The 18,341-nt window shown below is 41.6% G+C and overlaps 2 protein-coding genes across 2 annotated transcripts in view; both read right to left on the minus strand.

Annotated features, from left to right (window-relative positions):
* The window catches only part of LOC148368316 (uncharacterized), a 310,091-nt gene that overhangs the window by 155,730 nt on the left and 136,020 nt on the right, over positions 1 to 18,341 (minus strand). The gene's annotated exons all lie outside the window — the stretch shown is intronic.
* On the minus strand, positions 6,386 to 16,884 carry LOC148368328 (uncharacterized). Its single transcript, XM_088329646.1, has 4 exons — positions 16,592 to 16,884; positions 11,640 to 11,732; positions 7,554 to 8,486; positions 6,386 to 7,217 (listed from the first exon to the last, which is right to left on the minus strand). The coding sequence occupies exons 1-4, from the start codon at positions 16,701 to 16,703 to the stop codon at positions 6,892 to 6,894; spliced, it is 1,464 nt and encodes a 487-aa protein (XP_088185772.1). The 5' UTR covers positions 16,704 to 16,884; the 3' UTR covers positions 6,386 to 6,891.

Below are 18,341 nucleotides of genomic sequence, written 5' to 3' on the forward strand. Positions count from 1 at the left end.
CACCAAAAAACCCACACTGGTGACAAGCCTTTTGCCTGCTCAATTTGTGGAATACGATTCACACTGAATGGGAACCTTAAAAAACACACACTAACCCACACTGGAGAGAAGCCTTTTTCCTGCTCAGTTTGCGGGCACAGATTCGCTGATAGTAGGAGCCTAAAAAGACACTTTAGTACCCACACTGGCGAAAAGCCTTTTTCCTGCTCTGTTTGAGATAAAAGATTCTCCCACAAAAGAAACTTGAAGTTACACACTAGAACCCACACTGGCGAGAAGCCTTTTTCCTGCTCAGTTTGCGGTCAAAGATTCGCTGATAGTAGGAACCTTAAAAAACACATTATAACCCACACTGGGGAGAAACCTTTGACAGTTTGACTTTTTAGTGAAAAATTCATCTATATCGGCACTTGAGAATTACAGAGAAGACTGCTCGGTTTGTGGTCAAACATTCACTGAAAGTGGGAGCTTAAAAACACTTCATCAACCAAGTATCATAAAGGCCGTCTATAGGAGCATAACTCGATATGAAGATGTGTCAATTGTATTCAAATGAAACCCTGAAATAAGTGTTCGTAACGCCTCCAGTGATATATTTTACGCACCATTTTTATGCGCACGTATGCATAAAGCAGTTGCAACACTGTCCAAGAAAAAATGGCTGAAATAAAATACACATTTGCAGATGTTTTCGAACTGTAAACCGGTCTTCTCCAAATAGCCACTTTTGGAAACACCCAAACATACCCATAGAAAAATGTGTAAAATGCACTATCTAGTTTTTAAGTTTGGGATCCAACCAGGTAAGGCTTCAAGCTATCGTCTCACCTGTTAAAACACCCATGCTACACTCATTTGCAGGCAGTAGATTGCAAAAACTAATTTAGGCGAGGAAAAAAAAAAACTTCTATGTGTGTTCCAATTTGGATGATTTAATGTTAGTAGAACTTGCAATGGGCACAAAATGTTGTATATCTATATATTTTTTTATGTAACGGGTGTAATAATAACTTTTTTTGTTGAAATTCCTGCTGAAATATGTTTGTATAGTGTGTGTATGTTGTGTCGCTCATTGCAGTCTCCGGCACGCTGCTGACGCAACTGAAATAAAAGCCCCATCATCCAGTCCGGCCTGAATGTAAGGTCCTTGGTGGGACGGCTACACCGCGATTACATATCTACATATCTATCTATCTATCTATCTATCTATCTATCTATCTATCTATCTATCTATCTATCTATCTATCTATCTATCTATCTATCTATCTATCTATCTATCTATCTATCTATCTATCTATCTATCTATCTATCTATCTATCTATCTATCTATCTATCTATCTATCTATCGCTTTATCTATCTATCTACCCACCTACCTACCTAACCACCCAACCAACCCCACCCATCCTACCCACCTAACTACCTACCTGGGGCCCGACAGCTTTCACTGGTTTACCCCTGCTGCATCATACACGTGCCCTGCCCATTCTTTAGAACGTGTCCAAACATCCCACTATCCTTTTACAACAAACTATCTATCTACCCTGGTCATATCCCTCGAGAGCGTTGACCGACAGCAAGATAAACATACAAAAACAAAGAAAATTAAAAAAGGGGAAAAGTAGCAAAAATCACACCCAAAATTTTGTGGACCATGGCCAACCCAAATGCCCAAACACTCAAACAAGTGAGGCACCTCGGCATCTAATTTGGTCCTGCTTTCCTTCCTCCGGATGAAACGGGGCACCAGAAAGCGGCCATGTCACCCGGCTCAGGGTGACACAACACACTCTTCTGTTCAACAGCAGGGCCCGACAGCTTTCGAAGGTTTACCCCTGCTGCATCATATAGGTGCCCTGCCCATCCCTTAGAACACATCCTAATATCCTTTCACAACCCCTCTCCACTCATTCCTATCACCAAGAAGAGCTTCTAACTTCCACTAGATTTCAACCTCTTTCCTGCAGTGCACATACCTGTCAACCTGTGCGATTTTGCCGTACAAAGTACGTTTATGATGTATTTTAAGACGTGTACGACGTACGAGAAAATCTGTACGGAAAAGCGCAAATTTGTCAATAATGGATGCCATCAGGTAAACACCAACTATCACCAAACGGCAAATCAATCAAGTCAAACGAGTTCGCCGCGGAAGCCTCTATCTCTGTATCGTTTTTTTCATTGTAAACGGAGCGAGCGGTTTGATGTAGTGAAAGGAAGTCCGTCTCTTTTTAGAGAATCGGCTTTTTCGGCTCATCCCATTAAAGAGAGCCGGCTCTCAAACGGTTCATTTGCTTTGATGCATTATATTACGAATGATGATGTTGTATAAAGAAGTTAAGAAAAAAAGGAAGTATAAAAGGAGAGAATGAAAAAAGACAGCTTTGTGGTTATCCCTTTAATCAATATATTACCAAAAATCATTTAATGCAGAAAATGAATTCATAATTTGAATAACAAAATGTATTATTTTACTAATTCGATTTGCATGTATTTTTCCTTCTACAATGAACGTGCAAGCGACTTCATCTTTAAACTCCTTTAATGATAAACCTCATTCATGTCGAGCAACTCGGTATCTCACAACAAAATGTTCATTAACAATATAGATGATATAACGAAACACCTGTACAATATAACATGTTAACCACATAAATAAACACGTTTTAAAAAAAATATGGTGCAAGATTATTTTGTATTTTGTAAGGGAAAATACGACTGTTTGTAAGGGCATGGAGCCCTGGAGCGCCACAGGTATGAGTGCACTCATAACACCATCCATCCACGTAAATCGCTGCTTTCCTCTTGGTCTCCTTCCATTTACTTGAAATGAAATGATCTGCATTTCTATAGCGCTTTTCAAGTCAATGACTTCCCAAAGCGCTTTACAATGTGCTCCACATTTCCCAATAGCGGCCTTGCAGCCATGTAAGGCGCTAACCTGCTTATTGGGGGTATTAGGGGTTCAGTGTCTTACCCAAGGACACTTTGACATGTAACACGGACGAGTCCGGATTCAAACTGGGATCCCTTGATCCCAAGACGAGCGTTCTACCTCCTGAGCTACTGCCGCCCTCTCTCTCCCTCTCTCTCATATGTATATATATATATATATATATATAATAGTCAGATAGATCAATATATAACCCTGGTTGTCTGTACCGGCCCCCTTGCACAAGTGAAAAGCCTGCGTTGTGTTTTTTTGGTGTTGAGGAAATCAGCACAGAGGTCGAAGATGCGCCTGAGACATTCACTTTTAATTCCTTGTCCCTGTAAAACTAAGAGAAACATGCTACACTTTTGACAAAACAAAAGTACATTCTCTGATTCACAACAAGTCAACAAAAATACAACAACTAACGTTCTAAAATTAATTTCCACAACAAACGTGTCATCATCGCTTTACAGCATAAATTAGGAGTCACTGACGAGGATGACGGGAGCTCATAAAAAGCCTAGCAGGGTAAGCTAGGATATAATTTGTCTTTCATTGTTTGTTGCTCGAGTTTTTTTCAGTGAGGAAACAAAATGTTAGGCTCTGGTCGCTCGCTTGATGCTCGCGTTTGCTTTTTAGCTTATTGATAAAGACATTTTTATTTCAGTTAATCGAATAAGGGAAGTTTATTTGTGCACAAGAAAAAAAACATATAACCACCAATTGACAAAAGAGAACAACAGAAAATGTGAACGCCCCGTTACGCCGGTCATCTAACGCAGTTTTTTATTGTGCTTTCCAAAAATATTTCAACTTGCGCACAATGGTGGTAACACGTTTAAGATTAAGCATCAAGTATAATTTGTGGGGCAAAGTCTGGGTGATTTTTGTGTCCCTGTAAATTGGGCCATAATACTGGTACTATACTTTCTTAGGTCAAAAGAAAACGGCAATAAAGAGGAAGAAACATCATGCCCGCAGCTAATGAGATATGTTGGTGTATAAGTGTCCTGCGAAAACGAGTCCAACAGTGCTACCTGCTGGTAAAACAGAGTTGAAATTTTCTTGTTTTCTTGTTTGTTTGTTTGTTTGAATATTCACAAAATCTGTGTTTGTCTTGTTGCATTACTGTCAAAATTCTGATACTGCAATCATTTGTTAAGGCGGGGGCGTGTGCGACTGACTTTTTCGTTTGGCACTTTATGGGCTTCTGCGCTTGCCGTACCTTCGGCTCAATAACATCGTGCTGAAGGTAAGCTGTGCCCAATATCAGTTTGGGTAAAATTACATATTTTGCTAGATATGGGAGCTGCTGTCACGAACTATTTTTGTATATAAAATGCATATGAGTTGTGCTAAATCACGGGTGTCAAACAGGCGGCCCGCGGGCCAGATCAGGCCCGCTAAGGGATTGAATCCGGCCCGCGAGACAACACTCAGAGAAGCACAAGAGAAAAACAAGCATCAGGTTGAAATATGTCAACTTGATGTTGCCAAAGCCAGGTGCCTCCAACAAAGACACTGTACATCTCTCTCTCTCTCTCTCTCTCTCTCTCTCTCCTCTCTTCCTACCCTTTGGATTTCTTTCTTCCTCTCCCTTTCTTTCCCTCTCTCACGACTTCTTTTTTTTATCTCTTTTGTTTCTCACTCTCTCTCCCTCTCTCTCTCCCGCCCTCTCTCTTCTTTTCCTTCCCTCATTCTCTTATTTCTTTATCGCTCTTTTTCTTTCTCTTTAATCCACTAGTCCGGCCCCCGACAGAATGTTTGTTCTATCGTGTGGCCCCCGAATTAAAATGAGTTTGACACCCCTGTGCTAAATGATGTATATAAAAAACACTTATTCAAAGTGAAGTAACGCAGCTTGAAACGATGACTGTGATGAAACATGTTTCAATGCAACCACGCCACAAGGTGCGGCATTGAGTGATGTCCCATTTTTGAATTTTTATTCATGTTTTAGATGATTGCAGTCTGCGCAGACGCCCTGACTTTTTTTTTTTATAACTTTTTATTTCTTACACAAATTTTGACAGAGGTGTGATTCCACCATCATACATCAACACAAAATATATACACTTGACACACTCATAAATAACAGATGGAACAACAGAAAACAAATACAATTAAAAAATTAAAATAAATAGATAAAATAAATAAATAAATGTTAATACAATACAATCAATACAATAAAAATGGAGGGGAGGTGTTTAGTCATCAAGTAAAATTTGTGTGATAGGCTTCCATCTTTTCTCGAATTGATCGAGTTTCAGTTGAAGTCTTGCAGTGAAGACGCCCTGACTTTTATATTGTTTTGTTTACTGAATGCAGACAATAAACCGAGTGACTGTCCATCCTTGTGTCGCTCATAATTGAGGGTCGTTACACTGGTATGGGGTAAGGTTTAGTTTGACCTCTGATTTTATGACCGGAAGGCGGATATTTTTGGCAGTCTCTAGCGTGCTGCTCACGATGTTGAGAACCAGCGGAGGGGCTAACCACATGGTGTGTGTATGTTGTGTGACTCATTGCAACAACTGAAATAAAGGCCTCATCATCCAGTCCAGCCTGAACGGGGATCCTTGGTAGGACGACGACACTGCGGTTACATATATACTTAGAACAGTTCATATTTCAGTTTAATGCTGTCTGACAATGTGGTCATTGTGCTTTCCAGTCTCAACTTCATTTTGGTCCAGGAAAATCCAAGTGCTTTTTCTTTTTTGTTTTGACTTAATGCATCGTTAAGTTTCGGTTCTGGCAAAAGTCATCACTCATAACGTGATTTCTGACTCTTTTATAGCCAAAATAACAACACATTACCATATGGCTTTCAATTATATATGTTTGGTTCGGAATCTAATTTGGCGGTTACCAATTCGGTCAGCAGGCGGTGCTCTCGGTTTCTGACACGAATTCATTTGAAATAGCCTGTGTCCAGCATTTATCATGAGGGATGCAACTTTAAACACAATGTATTTTCAGCTTTAATCAATTGATTTTGTAGTTCGTTGATATGGATAATGATTGATCGGACCAGAAGAAAAATAACACCGACCCACAAATAATGCACGCAGTTTGATTTTATTTAACGACGTTTTATTCACCGGACAAAGGAAATTAGATCAAACGAAAGAATAAAGCACATTGTTGACACAAGCACTCAGTGTTACTAAGGGGGAAGGTGAAAAAAATGATGCAACAGGTTAACAGTACTGATTAATGGACCCGGTTTGAAGATAAGAGACTCATTTAAATGATCAGGAATTGTTTTCATAGCGCGCCAACATAGGATATTTGACCTAAACACCAAAGAGGTTGTTGCACTAACCCTTTTTGTGAACTTTTGAGAACAAAAAGTCCCTCAATGGAGGAGTGCGTGAGAAGCAGCACATGGCCAACCAGGAAAATGAAAAAAAACTTCACGGGGGATTGTTCTCATCCCGACGACAGGGACGGAGAGAACCACAGGCTCTCCTAGCTTTGTGGCTCTGGTGAGAACAAGCCCCGACCCTAGGGACCTTAGTCGGCCATCTTATTGTTATAATAATTATGATTGTTGACAACAGGCAAAATTTTATGCCGACACACGATAAAATAGATCATCTATCAGGAAACATGACACATATGCAAATCATTAATCTTTTGAATCCATCTGAAGACTTTGGGGTTTCAAATCTTTATTATACAGCTGGAGAATCTGCTCACTTCCTGTGAACAAATGTGGGTTTTTTGATGTGTTGGCAAAGTCAGTGGTTAGTGCAATATAGACGGCCTGTGTGATACTTGGTCAAGTTTTTAAGCCCCCACTTTCAGTAAATGTTTAACCACAAACCGAGCAGGCACAAGTCTTCTCGCCAGTGTTGGTTCTTGTAATTTCTCGTGCCGATATAGATACATTTTTACCCACTAAGTCAATAGGTCAAAGGTTTTTCACCGGGGTGGATTCTGATGTGTTTCTTTAAGCTTCCACTGTGGCTGAATCTTTTATCGCAAACTGAGCAGGAAAAGGGCTTCTCTTGTGGGTTCTGGTGTGTATTTTTAAGTTCCTACTGTTAATGAATCTTTGACCGCAAATTGAGCAGAAAAAAAGCTTCTCACCAGTGTGGGTTCTCATGTGTTTTTTTAAGTCCCCACTATGGGTGAATCTCTTATCACAAACTGAGCAGGAAAAAGGCTTCTCACCTGTGTGGGTTCTAATGTGTTTTGTTAAGTTCCCACGAACACTGAATCTTTTATCACAAACTGAGCAGGAAAAAGGCTTCTCGCCAGTGTGGGTTCTTTGGTGTGATTTTAAGTCACAATTATATGAGAATCGTTTTCCACAAATTGAACAAGAAAAGGGCTTCTTGCCAGTGTGGGTTAGTTCGTGTGATTTTAAGTGTCCATTTAGGGTGAATCTTTTACGACAAACTGAACAACAAAAAGGCTTCTCGCCAGTGTGGGTTCTAGTGTGTCTATTTAAGTGCCCACTTATAGTGAATCTTTGACCGCAAACTGAACAAGAAAAAGGCTTCTCCCCAGTGTGGGTTCTACTGTGTAACTTCAAGTTTCCTTTGAGGGAGAATCTTTTATGGCAAACTGAGCAGGAAAAAGGCTTCTCGCCAGCGTGTATTAGTGTATGTTTTTTTAAGTTCCCACGGTGGGTGAAATTTTTTCCACAAATTGAGCAGGAAAAAGGCTCCTCGCCAGTGTGGGTTAGTTGGTGTAATTTTAAGTGTCCATTTAGGGTGAATTGTTTACCACAAACCGAACAAGAAAAAGGCTTCTCGCCAGTGTGGGTTAGTTGATGTAATTTCAATTCTCCATTTCTGGTGAATGTTTTACCACAAACTGAGCAGGCAAAAGGCTTCTCCCCAGTGTGGGTTAGTTGGTGTGATTTCAAGTGCCCATTTTGGTTGAAAGTTTTACCACAAACTGAGCAAGCAAAAGGCTTCTCCCCAGTGTGGGTTAGTTGGTGTGATTTCAAGTGCCCATTTTGGTTGAAAGTTTTACCACAAACTGAGCAGGCAAAAGGCTTCTCTCCAGTGTGGGTTCTGGTGTGTATTTTTAAGTTCCAATTTTCGGTGAATCTTTTACCGCAAACTGAGCAGGCAAAAACCTTCTCGCCAGTGTGGGTTCTAATGTGTCTCTTTAAGTCTCCTCTTTGAGTGAATCTTTTATCGCAAACTGAGCAGGAAAAATGCTTCTCGCCAGCGTGGAATTTCATATGCAACTTCATAACAGACTTGTGTCGAAACGTTTTCCCACACTGAGAACATTTGTTACCACCTTCCGACTGCGAGTTGTCGTCATTTGTTTCCACGTGTTGACGGGAGCTGATGCTTAGAGGCTCCCGACAACTGTTATCTTCAGGTTGACCTTGATCTTGGACGGTTGAACCGACACTGGCCACTCGCAAGACTGGAAAATAGTCCTCTTCTTTAACACGAACAGGCTCCCCATCTTCTGTCTCTTGCTTAACGTGATAAGGCTTCAGATCTTCCTCCTCCTTAATTTTAACGACAGGCAACTCTGGTTCCTGCCATGCAGTAGGAAGATATTTTTTGCTGACATCTGCAAGACACAAGTCACATTTATTTGTATTGCCCTTAACTCGTTCATGTCGTAAAATAACGTTTTCAAAAGCATTGTCCCCGAGTGCCAAAACGTAAAAAAATTCTAAAGGCTTAAGCGCTGCTGATCAGTAAGTATTAGGCCTCTGGGAATGAAATCAGTATGATAAATCACCACTAGATCCTAAGAGTGGCTTTGTTCAGATCGTCTTGGAAATTGTTCCAGAGCTTGACTCCACACACAGACACACACATACTTTTCCTGACTGTTCTCACCTTTGGGATGATGAATTTACGACAGCCCCTTAAGTTATAATTTCCCTCTTTCCGAGGGAATCATTTCTGGCACTATGTTTTTGTTGACCTTAAATAGCAGTTGTGCAGTGAAAAATGTGACTAAACCATCTAATTTTAATCATATGGACTGCAGGAATAAAATGTGCGTATGATCCCGATATCCTACCCTGTGTATGGTTCTAATTGCACGTTTTTGGAGGATAAAAAGGGACTGGAGTCAACTTTTGGAATGATTGCCCCAGACTTCTGCACAATATGTTAAGTATGGCAGAACTGGAGAACAACATCATAAATACAATGCATTATAGTTTAAAAGGAATTTGGCTTTATTAATGATTGAAATGCTTTTGGATACTTTAGTTTGTATGTGTCTGATGTCTGTTTTCCAGTTTCATTTATTGTCTATTATCACCCCTAAAAACTCAATTTCTGTTACAGCGTCCATTGCAGCACCATCCATTTTGACTTCTAAATCTCTATTTGCCTTGCGATTAACAAAGAATATGACTTTGGTTTTATTTCAATTTAAAGATCAATTATTTATATCCATCCATACTTTTAGGTTAATTACTTCATGGTTATTGCAAGTTACCAAATCAATATAGTTATCATTGGAATAGAAAATGTTAGTGTCGTCTGCAAATATTCCTAATTTTAATAGTTTTGAAACATTAAAAATATCGGTAATATATAACTTAAATAACTTTGGACCCAGGATAGAACCCTGTGGTACTCCACAACAGATGTCCAAGTATTCAGATGACAACCGTCCCAATTTCATATTTTGCTTCCTCCCCGTCAAATCATTTTGAATCCATTGCAAAGCCACGCCCCTGATGCCATATTTTTTCCAGTTTTTTTAAATAGTATATAATGATTATTATTGAATTGTCAGAAAAAAACCGCAGTGGTTTTCGGTTACGCTATCGCATTATGTAACATCGCTCTATGGCACATATGTCAGAGTCAAGGCCCGCGGGCCACATTAGGCCCGCGAGAGGGTTTTACCTGGCCCGCGTGACGATATCAATATATTATTAGATCCGGCCCGCAGGCCGCTGCAAGCCAGCAGCCCGCAGTACGCATGAATACTACATTTCCCACAATGCAACGGGGACGCGCCGAGCGGGAGCAAAGCGGGAGGCGGTTTGATTTATTCAGCAGTCGATCAGCAGCAGTCATTAGCATAACAGCAAAAATTAGCCCACATATACCCATCAACAATGGCTAAACGGAAGGTGGACACTGAAAACCGGGGCTTTCAAACAAGGTGGGAGTTGGAGTACATGTTCACGGAGGTAGCTGGAAAAGTATCAGCGTCAGCCTCAAACAAGTAATGTAGAGTTGTAGTAATACAGTACTGTATATAAATGTATGTAAATACAGTAATAATACAGTAATGTTTCCTGTGCAATTACACATTTGAAGTTTTTACTCCGTTCAAGTTTAAAAGTTAAATATGCACATAAAGAAGGTCTTGTTTTTTGTTGTTCCCCTCGGGAATTTTAAAGCTTTATTGTCTATGTTGACTATGTTGTTTTTGTTTGCCGACTCTGTCCTGGGAGTGTTTCTTGTTTTTCGGCTTTTCGTGGAAAATAGATCTTGATGTGGACAACGGTCTTTTGATAAAATTGTCTCCTATTTAGCAAAGAAAATGACTTTTGATTGTTATTATTTGTTAATCAGTAATTCCTTTTTTTCACACTAACCCAGAGAAAGCCCAGAAAGGAAAGTCAATGTACATTTGAGCAGGACAGATGAGGTCCAGTGTGTTGATTGCTATTGGTTTTAAGTAACAAGAGATTTTTGCACTTTATTTTATTGTATTTCGAGGCAATATTTCTTTTTAATAATTTCAGATGATTGAATGATAGAAAATGGTTATGAGTTGTTGTTATGAGATATGTTATGAGTTTTTTATATAAAGGACATTTGTATTTTGTGCCTGCTGAAATTAAAAATGACTGACAGAGTCATGAGAAAATATTGCTTTATTTATACAATCATATTGTAATATATTTGTTGTGTTTTCAGTAGGTTAAATCTTGGTTTCAGTAAAGATTGGACAGTCCGGCCCTCGGCTTGTAGCCAAATGTTTAATTTGGCCCTCCGTCCATTTGACTTTGACACCCCTGCTCTATGGATTCGATTTCGGTTCATCATGCAGCCCTACTTACCGCTGTCACTCGGTATGAACCCAAAATAAACCGACTTGGGAGACTGCGCCTTTAAGGTGTGAAACTACACAACGTCAATATACTGAAGCGCTGTTTTGAAACTAAACGTAGCGCCGCCATGATGACCACTTAACAGAAGGTCCGCTTTAGTTTGCACGTCGCTACGCGTCGACGTCAATTTCTCGACAATTCAGTCGAGGGAAAAGAAAATAGACGGTGATCGCCGATGATACAATTGCCAATATGAAAAATATTCACCCTAAGGCAAATATGTCGTCTTCGAAACGGCCCAAGCGCACGTGACAGATTTAGAAATAAGGGCCATATTTTGAAAGAATGAGCGAGAAAGAAGCCCGGACCTTATTCGAAAGGAAAGTACGGCGAACGTCGACGGCCAAATACGAGATGTCAAGTGTTGTGGAAAGCAGATAATAACTCAGGATAAGGAAAGTTGAACCTGAAATGAACTTGAAGCCGTCTTGGAGATGACAATAGCCTATTGTGTGTAGAAATCTGGTGGAAGTCACAAGCCAAGGCGGGGCAACCATCAAGAGTTATTTTGAGCAATGCAATAAGGAGCGTTCCCTTTTTGCCATATCTCCTCTCTGCGTATTTTTGGGGGCGACACCCAATGACGTTCCCCCCAAAATAAGGACGTTGCAGAAAGAAAAACGACCAACCTGCTCTGTTTAACACAATTTGGAGTATCTTGTAAACAGTTCCTGGCAACTCTGGTTCCTGCCACGCAGTAGGAAGATGGTCTTCACCGATGTCTGCAACACACAAGTCAAATCGCATTTATTTGTGACGCCTTTATTCACAGAAACTGACAAAGGGACGCAAATAACACCGCAGGGTTCTTATAGCTTAAGGCAAGTTAAATTCAAAGCTTTTTAAATGCCTTCGGATGTCAAATTTAAGAAAAAGTTGACCAAAAAAACCACACGATTGAAACAAAAAAAAAAACAGTTTTTGGGGAGGAGAGAATCTTGAAAAGGAGACTTTGGCTTCTAACATGTGACCAGGAGGCGGGGTTTGTTGTTAGTCTTATCAGAGAGAACTACAAAGGTAAGACCTATCTTTTGGTGCTCCACAAAAGAAGTTAATTTTAAACATTATAACCCCAGCTGACAAATCTCTCACCATGCATAGCAATGTGATTGATATTGTCAAGCTGTGTACGTTTATTTTTGTTTTGTTTCTGTTTTACTAAATATTAATTCCCCTTGTAGAGATCAAAGAGATCAGACCCAGCAGAAAAAGCTAATGTTGTGACTCATCCATTTGCAGGTAAATTGTACCCATTTTTATACTCATTATTGTTTTTATTCCTATTTTCTCATATACATTAAAAAAGGATGATGTTGGTTAAAATTCAGACTAAAGAAAAACATGTTGAATTCATTGTAAACGTTAAAAATCCACTATACTCAAGTCTAAACAGTCAGTATCAGGGGAGTCTGTGTCCGAATGATCAGTGTTCAATGGGGTCTCGTCTGGGAGGACAGTGTGTGGTGGGCCCATACCCAAAGGGATCATGTTTTCAGAGCACTGTAATGGGCTTTCCGTATTGTCACTTGAAGTATGGTCAACATCCTGTTCAGGGATGTGCTGACTTCCTCGACTGGATGTATCGACTGTGAGAGAGTCAGACTGGGCATCAGATCTGCTGTCTAGTGAGTTATCCCCTACCTCTGGATGAACTTGCTCTTCACCTGCCTGTATCACCCAGTTTACTGTACGGACATCACTGTCTTCAACCGCGTCAGGTAAATCAGGGCATACATCACTTCCATGCATAGCAGCGTCACACCCTGAGTGTTCAGATTCGCTGGCCAGATCATCCTCGCAGGGCAAGAAGCTAACAGAGAGCAGCAAATTCCTGTGAACTACCTTCTCTTTGCTCGTCAGGCAATCCTTGACTCTATAGACATTGAGATCAGGCTTGACTGATATGACTTCATACGGGGTCGACTCCCACTTATCTGCAACTTTGCGTTTCCCCGGGGCACCTCTGTTGGCGATCAACACCCGGTCTCCCACGACGAGGGGTGATCCTTTGGCCCTACGGTTGTACAGCTTGGCATGGAGAGTCTGTTCTCTGAGAGTATTCCTCTGTACAATCTGAGCAGCTTAATGTAGATCTTTCTTCAGATGGCTTACAAAGTCAGAGTAACTGACAACAGCATCATTGGTATTAGCATGTTGAAACATGACATCGACAGGGAGACGAGGGATCCTACCAAGACTTGATGCGTGTGAACAGCGGTGGGTAGCAAAGCTAGCTGCATACAAATTTGACCTGAAGTACATTCCTGGCCCAAAGAACATCGTAGCTGACGCTCTAAGCCGTGAGCCATTTGTGCGGTCATGTGTGGGTCATCGCCTTGTTAACGAGCCCTATACCAAGCTCTTGGACCAAGTCAACGGGGTGAACAACAGTACTGTGCAAGAGGTGTTCAGAGTATCAAACAATTGTCACGCCGTTGTAGACGAGAGTGCTGGGACATCAGATGAGTCAGTAAAAAGGGCAATTCCATCAGGCTCCAATGGTTCTGTGACATCAGAAGAAGTTGCTGCTGTCCTCAGTGCTCAGTCCACTGGTGGCGTGGGTCAAGTGATGGGAACGGATGCCAACTTCAATCTTCTGCAGATGGGAGATCAGTCAACGGCACTCCCACAGAGTCAGCTTGTTGGTTTACAAGAACAGGACAACACAATAAGCAGAACCATGTACTTTGTGCATAGACACAAGAGACCTACCAGGCGTGAGAGAGCTGTCGAGTCGCCTAGAGTGATGAAACTACTGAAGCATTGGAGCAGACTCACCATACAGAATGGCATGCTCTACAAAATAAGGAAAGATCCTCACATGGCCAAGAAAATCTTCCAGTTTGTGGTGCCTGATTCATTGAAACAGAAAGTCCTTCACGGTTTACATGACTCAGCAGGTCACCAAGGCCAGAACCGTACTTTGTCTCTGGTGAGGCAACGATTCTTCTGGAATGGCATGGAACATGATGTTGTGAATTATGTCAAATCCTGTCAGCGTTGTGTAGTAGGGAAAACACCGGAACCACACAACCGTGCACCACTCAAGAACATAGTCACCTCTGAGCCTATGGAGTTGGTCTGTATAGACTTTTGAACTGCTGAGCAAGAGAACAAGTCTGTCCTGGTCGTAACTGATCATTTCTCCAAAATGGCGCACGCCTTCCCTTGCAGGAATCAAACCGCCAAACAAGTTGCTCGCCGTCTGTGGCAGGATTTCTTCCTTGTCTATGGTTTCCCTCGGCGTATCCACTCTGATCAGGGAGCCAATTTTGAGAGCAAACTGATCAAAGAGCTTCTAGAGATGGCAGGGGTGCAGAAATCCCATACGACTCCGTACCACCCCATGGGAAATGGTATCGCAGAACGATTTAACCGAACATTGGGAGATATGATCAGAACCCTTCCCCCTCAGCCCAAAGCAAAGTGGCCACAAATGCTGCAGCAGCTCACATTCTGCTATAACTGCACAGAGCATGAGACAACAGGGTTTGCACCGTTTTACCTAGTGTTTGGTAGGATCCCTTGTCTCCCTGTCGATGTCATGTTTCAACATGCTAATACCAATGATGCTGTTGTCAGCTACTCTGACTTTGTAAGCCATCTGAAGAAAGATCTACATTAAGCTGCTCAGATTGTACAGAGGAATACTCTCAGAGAACAGACTCGCCATGCCAAGCTGTACAACCGTAGGGCCAAAGGATCACCCCTCGTCGTGGGAGACCGGGTGTTGATCGCCAACAGAGGTGTCCCGGGGAAACGCAAAGTTGCAGATAAGTGGGAGTCGACCCCGTATGAAGTCATATCAGTCAAGCCTGATCTCAATGTCTATAGAGTCAAGGATTGCCTGACGGGCAAAGAGAAGGTAGTTTACAGGAATTTGCTGCTCTCAGTTAGCTTCTTGCCCTGCGAGGATGATCTGGCCAGCGAATCTGAACACTCAGGGTGTGACGCTGCTATGCATGGAAGTGATGTATGCCCTGATTTACCTGACGCGGTTGAAGACAGTGTTGTCCGTACAGTAAACTGGGTGATACAGGCAGGTGAAGAGCAAGTTCATCCAGAGGTGGAGGATAACTCACTAGACAGCAGATCTGATGCCCAGTCTGACTCTCTCCCATCATGGACTGTTCACTCTGCTAGCCTCTGGGAAGAGGTACTGCAATGTGCGGTGCAGGACCACCAGGTTCCGCAGTAGTCTAGTCCCCCTGGCCATTAGACTGTTAAATGGTCAATCTAACATATAGTTAACCTAAATCTAAACGGCTGCTAATCTGACTTTTTGCACTACTGGCAGTTTTTTTATAGCTAGCCACTCCTTGCACATTGCTCTCTGCACTATTGTACTTACAGCGTTATTGTTACAGTGTTAATGTTACTGTTTACCTGACTTGTTAACCTGACTGCCCATTTTGCACATCTGGTTAGCTACTCCTAATGCACTATCGGCACTATGGTAAAATACTATACGTAGCCATAATACAATACAACTTTTACTTATATCTGTACATTCAGGGAAACAGTGCGGGTCAGATGTATCGACATTTCGTTCTGTATACACGTGTACTAGAATGACAATAAAGTAGATCTGAATCTGAATCTGAAGTGGAGAAGTTAGAATGTGAAAGCAATTGATGGAGGAGGTGTAGCTTGTTGTTTTGGTGAGGGAAAGTCTACAGAAATCTAAACGGTTCAGCAAAATGAGGTGGGAGCCTGGGGTACTCATAGAAGAGGTGGCTTATTGTCTAATTGCAAAAAGTGGAGGGGGCTGGAACATGTGGTTAAGCTGCCATCTTTTGGATATAAGAAGGACTGAAGGCACCAAACCCTGACATTTCCACATGGTTGTGTAAAATCCGCACAATTGAAATTGCAATGCACTTTTGATTTTAAGTCATGTCGTTATTTGTCATTTATTGTAAAGAAATCAGGGAACTATTGAAGTTTTGACGCGACTTCATACGAGTGCTGCTAAACTTTATTTTAATTCCGGCACTTTTGCTTTTTAGTTTGAGGGAACATTTTCAGGGAGCCATTTAAGTTTACATGTTACGTTACACGAGTCACTCGAGATTATTTCCTGCACGTTTTGTATTTGCTAGACGTGAAAAATGAGTCATTTACAGTCAAAGGCTGAAAAAACTGTATTTCAAACCACTATTCTTTCTTTCTTTTGAATACAGTGGGACCTCGCTATTTCGCGGTTCCACGTTCGCGGATTCAGAGTTTCGAGGGTCCAAATAATAATAATAATAAAATTAAGTAGTTAAAAAAAATGGAAAATAAAATAAATTAAGCATTTTTGAAAGGGCGGGCGTCGCTACTTCGTGGTTCCATCGCTACTTTGTGGTTCCACGTTCGCGGGTTCAGAGCTTTGCAGGTCTAAATAATAATAAAATTAAATAATATTAAAAAAATAATGTTTGAAGAGGGGTCGCTACTTCGCGGGTTTTCACTTTTCGCGGGTGGTTTTGGGCCACATTAACCGCGACAACCGAGGGATTACTGTAGTAGAATTTTTTCGCTAGCCTGAGAAAGTTTGGGAAGCATTGTCACTGTAGCAGAAGGTAAAATGACGGACCTGCCCCAAGTTGCTTGGAAACAGCGTCCCGTTGTCGAAGTTCTCGCTCGGTCTCCTCTTTGGCTCCCCGAAGCTTCTCTCCAAGAAGTCCATCTTCCCCACTGGAGGACATTTTCTCCAAGTTTGAACGAAAAAACGCCACGAGGTGTCGGTCCAACTCGGGAGTAAACAGGACAAACCTTCGGAAATGACTGCAAAGTGATACTTCTGTCGAGTTTATGTCGTTTGAAGTAAACTACAGGACTTTCTCGACATTTTCTTGTTCGGCAGCCATGACACCTTCACCTTCGAAACACCGCCGCAATGGATTGTGGGACACATAAATAGACGACTGGATATGTCGGCCTGCTGTGGTAGCCCACTAACTAGCGTGCCTACGAGGTGGCCATTTCGGTCGGGGCAACTTCGCGCAATGGACATTGAAAAGAAATCACAACTTGCTCATTTTAAAACTGATTTTCATGTGGGTAACTTGTTGTTATCAACATCACGGCAAATTAGACTGAAAACAATTAAGAAACTGAAAAAGTATTCCTTGAAAAAAACTTACGTTATTAAAACAACAATTTATAAACAATTATAGAAGTTACATTCTAACACTGTACAGGGAGTGCAGAATTATTAGGCAAGTTGTATTTTTGAGGATTAATTTTATTATTGAACAACAACCATGTTCTTAATGAACCCAAAAGTCTCATTAATATCAAAGCTGAATATTTTGGAAGTTGGAGTGGGGCTTTTTTAGTTTTAGCTATTTTAGGAGGATATCTGTGTGTGCAGGTGACTATTACTGTGCATAATTATTAGGCAACTTAACAAAAAACAAATGTATACCCATTTCAATGATTTATTTTCATCAGGGAAACCAATATAACAGCTCAACATTCACAAATATACATTTCTGACATTCAAAAACAAAACAAAAACAAATCAGTGACCAATATAGCCACCTTTCTTTGCAAGGACACTCAAAAGCCTGCCATCCATGGATTCTGTCAGTGCTTTGATCTGTTCACGATCAACATTGCGTGCAGCAGCAACCACAGCCTCCCAGACACTGTTCAGAGAGGTGTACTGTTTTCCCTCCTTGTAAATCTCACATTTGATGAGGGACCACAGGTTCTCTATGGGGTTCAGATCAGGTGAACAAGGAGGCCATGTCATTAGTTTTTCTGCTTTTAGACCCTTTCTTGCCAGCCACGCTGTGGAGTACTTGGATGCGTGTGATGGAGCGTTGTCCTGCATGAAAATCATGTTTTTCTTGAAGGATGCGGACTTCTTCCTGTACCACTGCTTGAAGAAGGTGTCTTCCAGAAACTGGCAGTAGGACTGGGAGTGTAGCTTGAGTCCATCCTCAACCCGAAAAGGCCCCACAAGCTCATCTTTGATGATACCAGCCCATACCAGTACCCCACCTCCACCTTGCTGGCGTCTGAGGCGGACTGGAGCTCTCTGCCCTTTACCGATCCAGCCACGGGCCCATCCATCTGGCCCATCAAGACTCACTCTCATTTCATCAGTCCATAAAACCTTAGAAAAATCCGTCTTGGCCCAGTCTTGACGTTTCAGCTTGTGTGTCTTGTTCAGTGGTGGTCGTTTTTCAGCCTTTCTTACCTTGGCCATGTCTCTGAGTATTGCACACCTTGTGCTTTTGGGCACTCCAGTGATGTTGCAGCTCTGAAATATGGCCAAACTGGTGGCAAGTGGCATCTTGGCAGTTGTACGCTTGACTTTTCTCAATTCACGGGCA

Source organism: Urocampus carinirostris, chromosome 3 (genome assembly GCF_059441175.1).
Source record: "Urocampus carinirostris isolate Australia breed hairy pipefish chromosome 3, RoL_Ucar_1.0, whole genome shotgun sequence".
NCBI lineage: Eukaryota > Metazoa > Chordata > Actinopteri > Syngnathiformes > Syngnathidae > Urocampus > Urocampus carinirostris.

Bases quoted from the DNA above. Each gene is read 5' to 3' on its own strand.
- LOC148368328 (XM_088329646.1), bottom strand. From the start codon at position 16,703: ATGTCCTCCAGTGGGGAAGATGGACTTCTTGGAGAGAAGCTTCGGGGA. The intron at 11,733-16,591 runs GTCCGTCATTTT...TGTGTGTTGCAG, and splicing joins TTCCAAGCAACTTGGGGCAG to ACATCGGTGAAGACCATCTT. The intron at 8,487-11,639 runs GTTGGTCGTTTT...TGTGTCTTGCAG, and splicing joins AATTGTGTTAAACAGAGCAG to ATGTCAGCAAAAAATATCTT.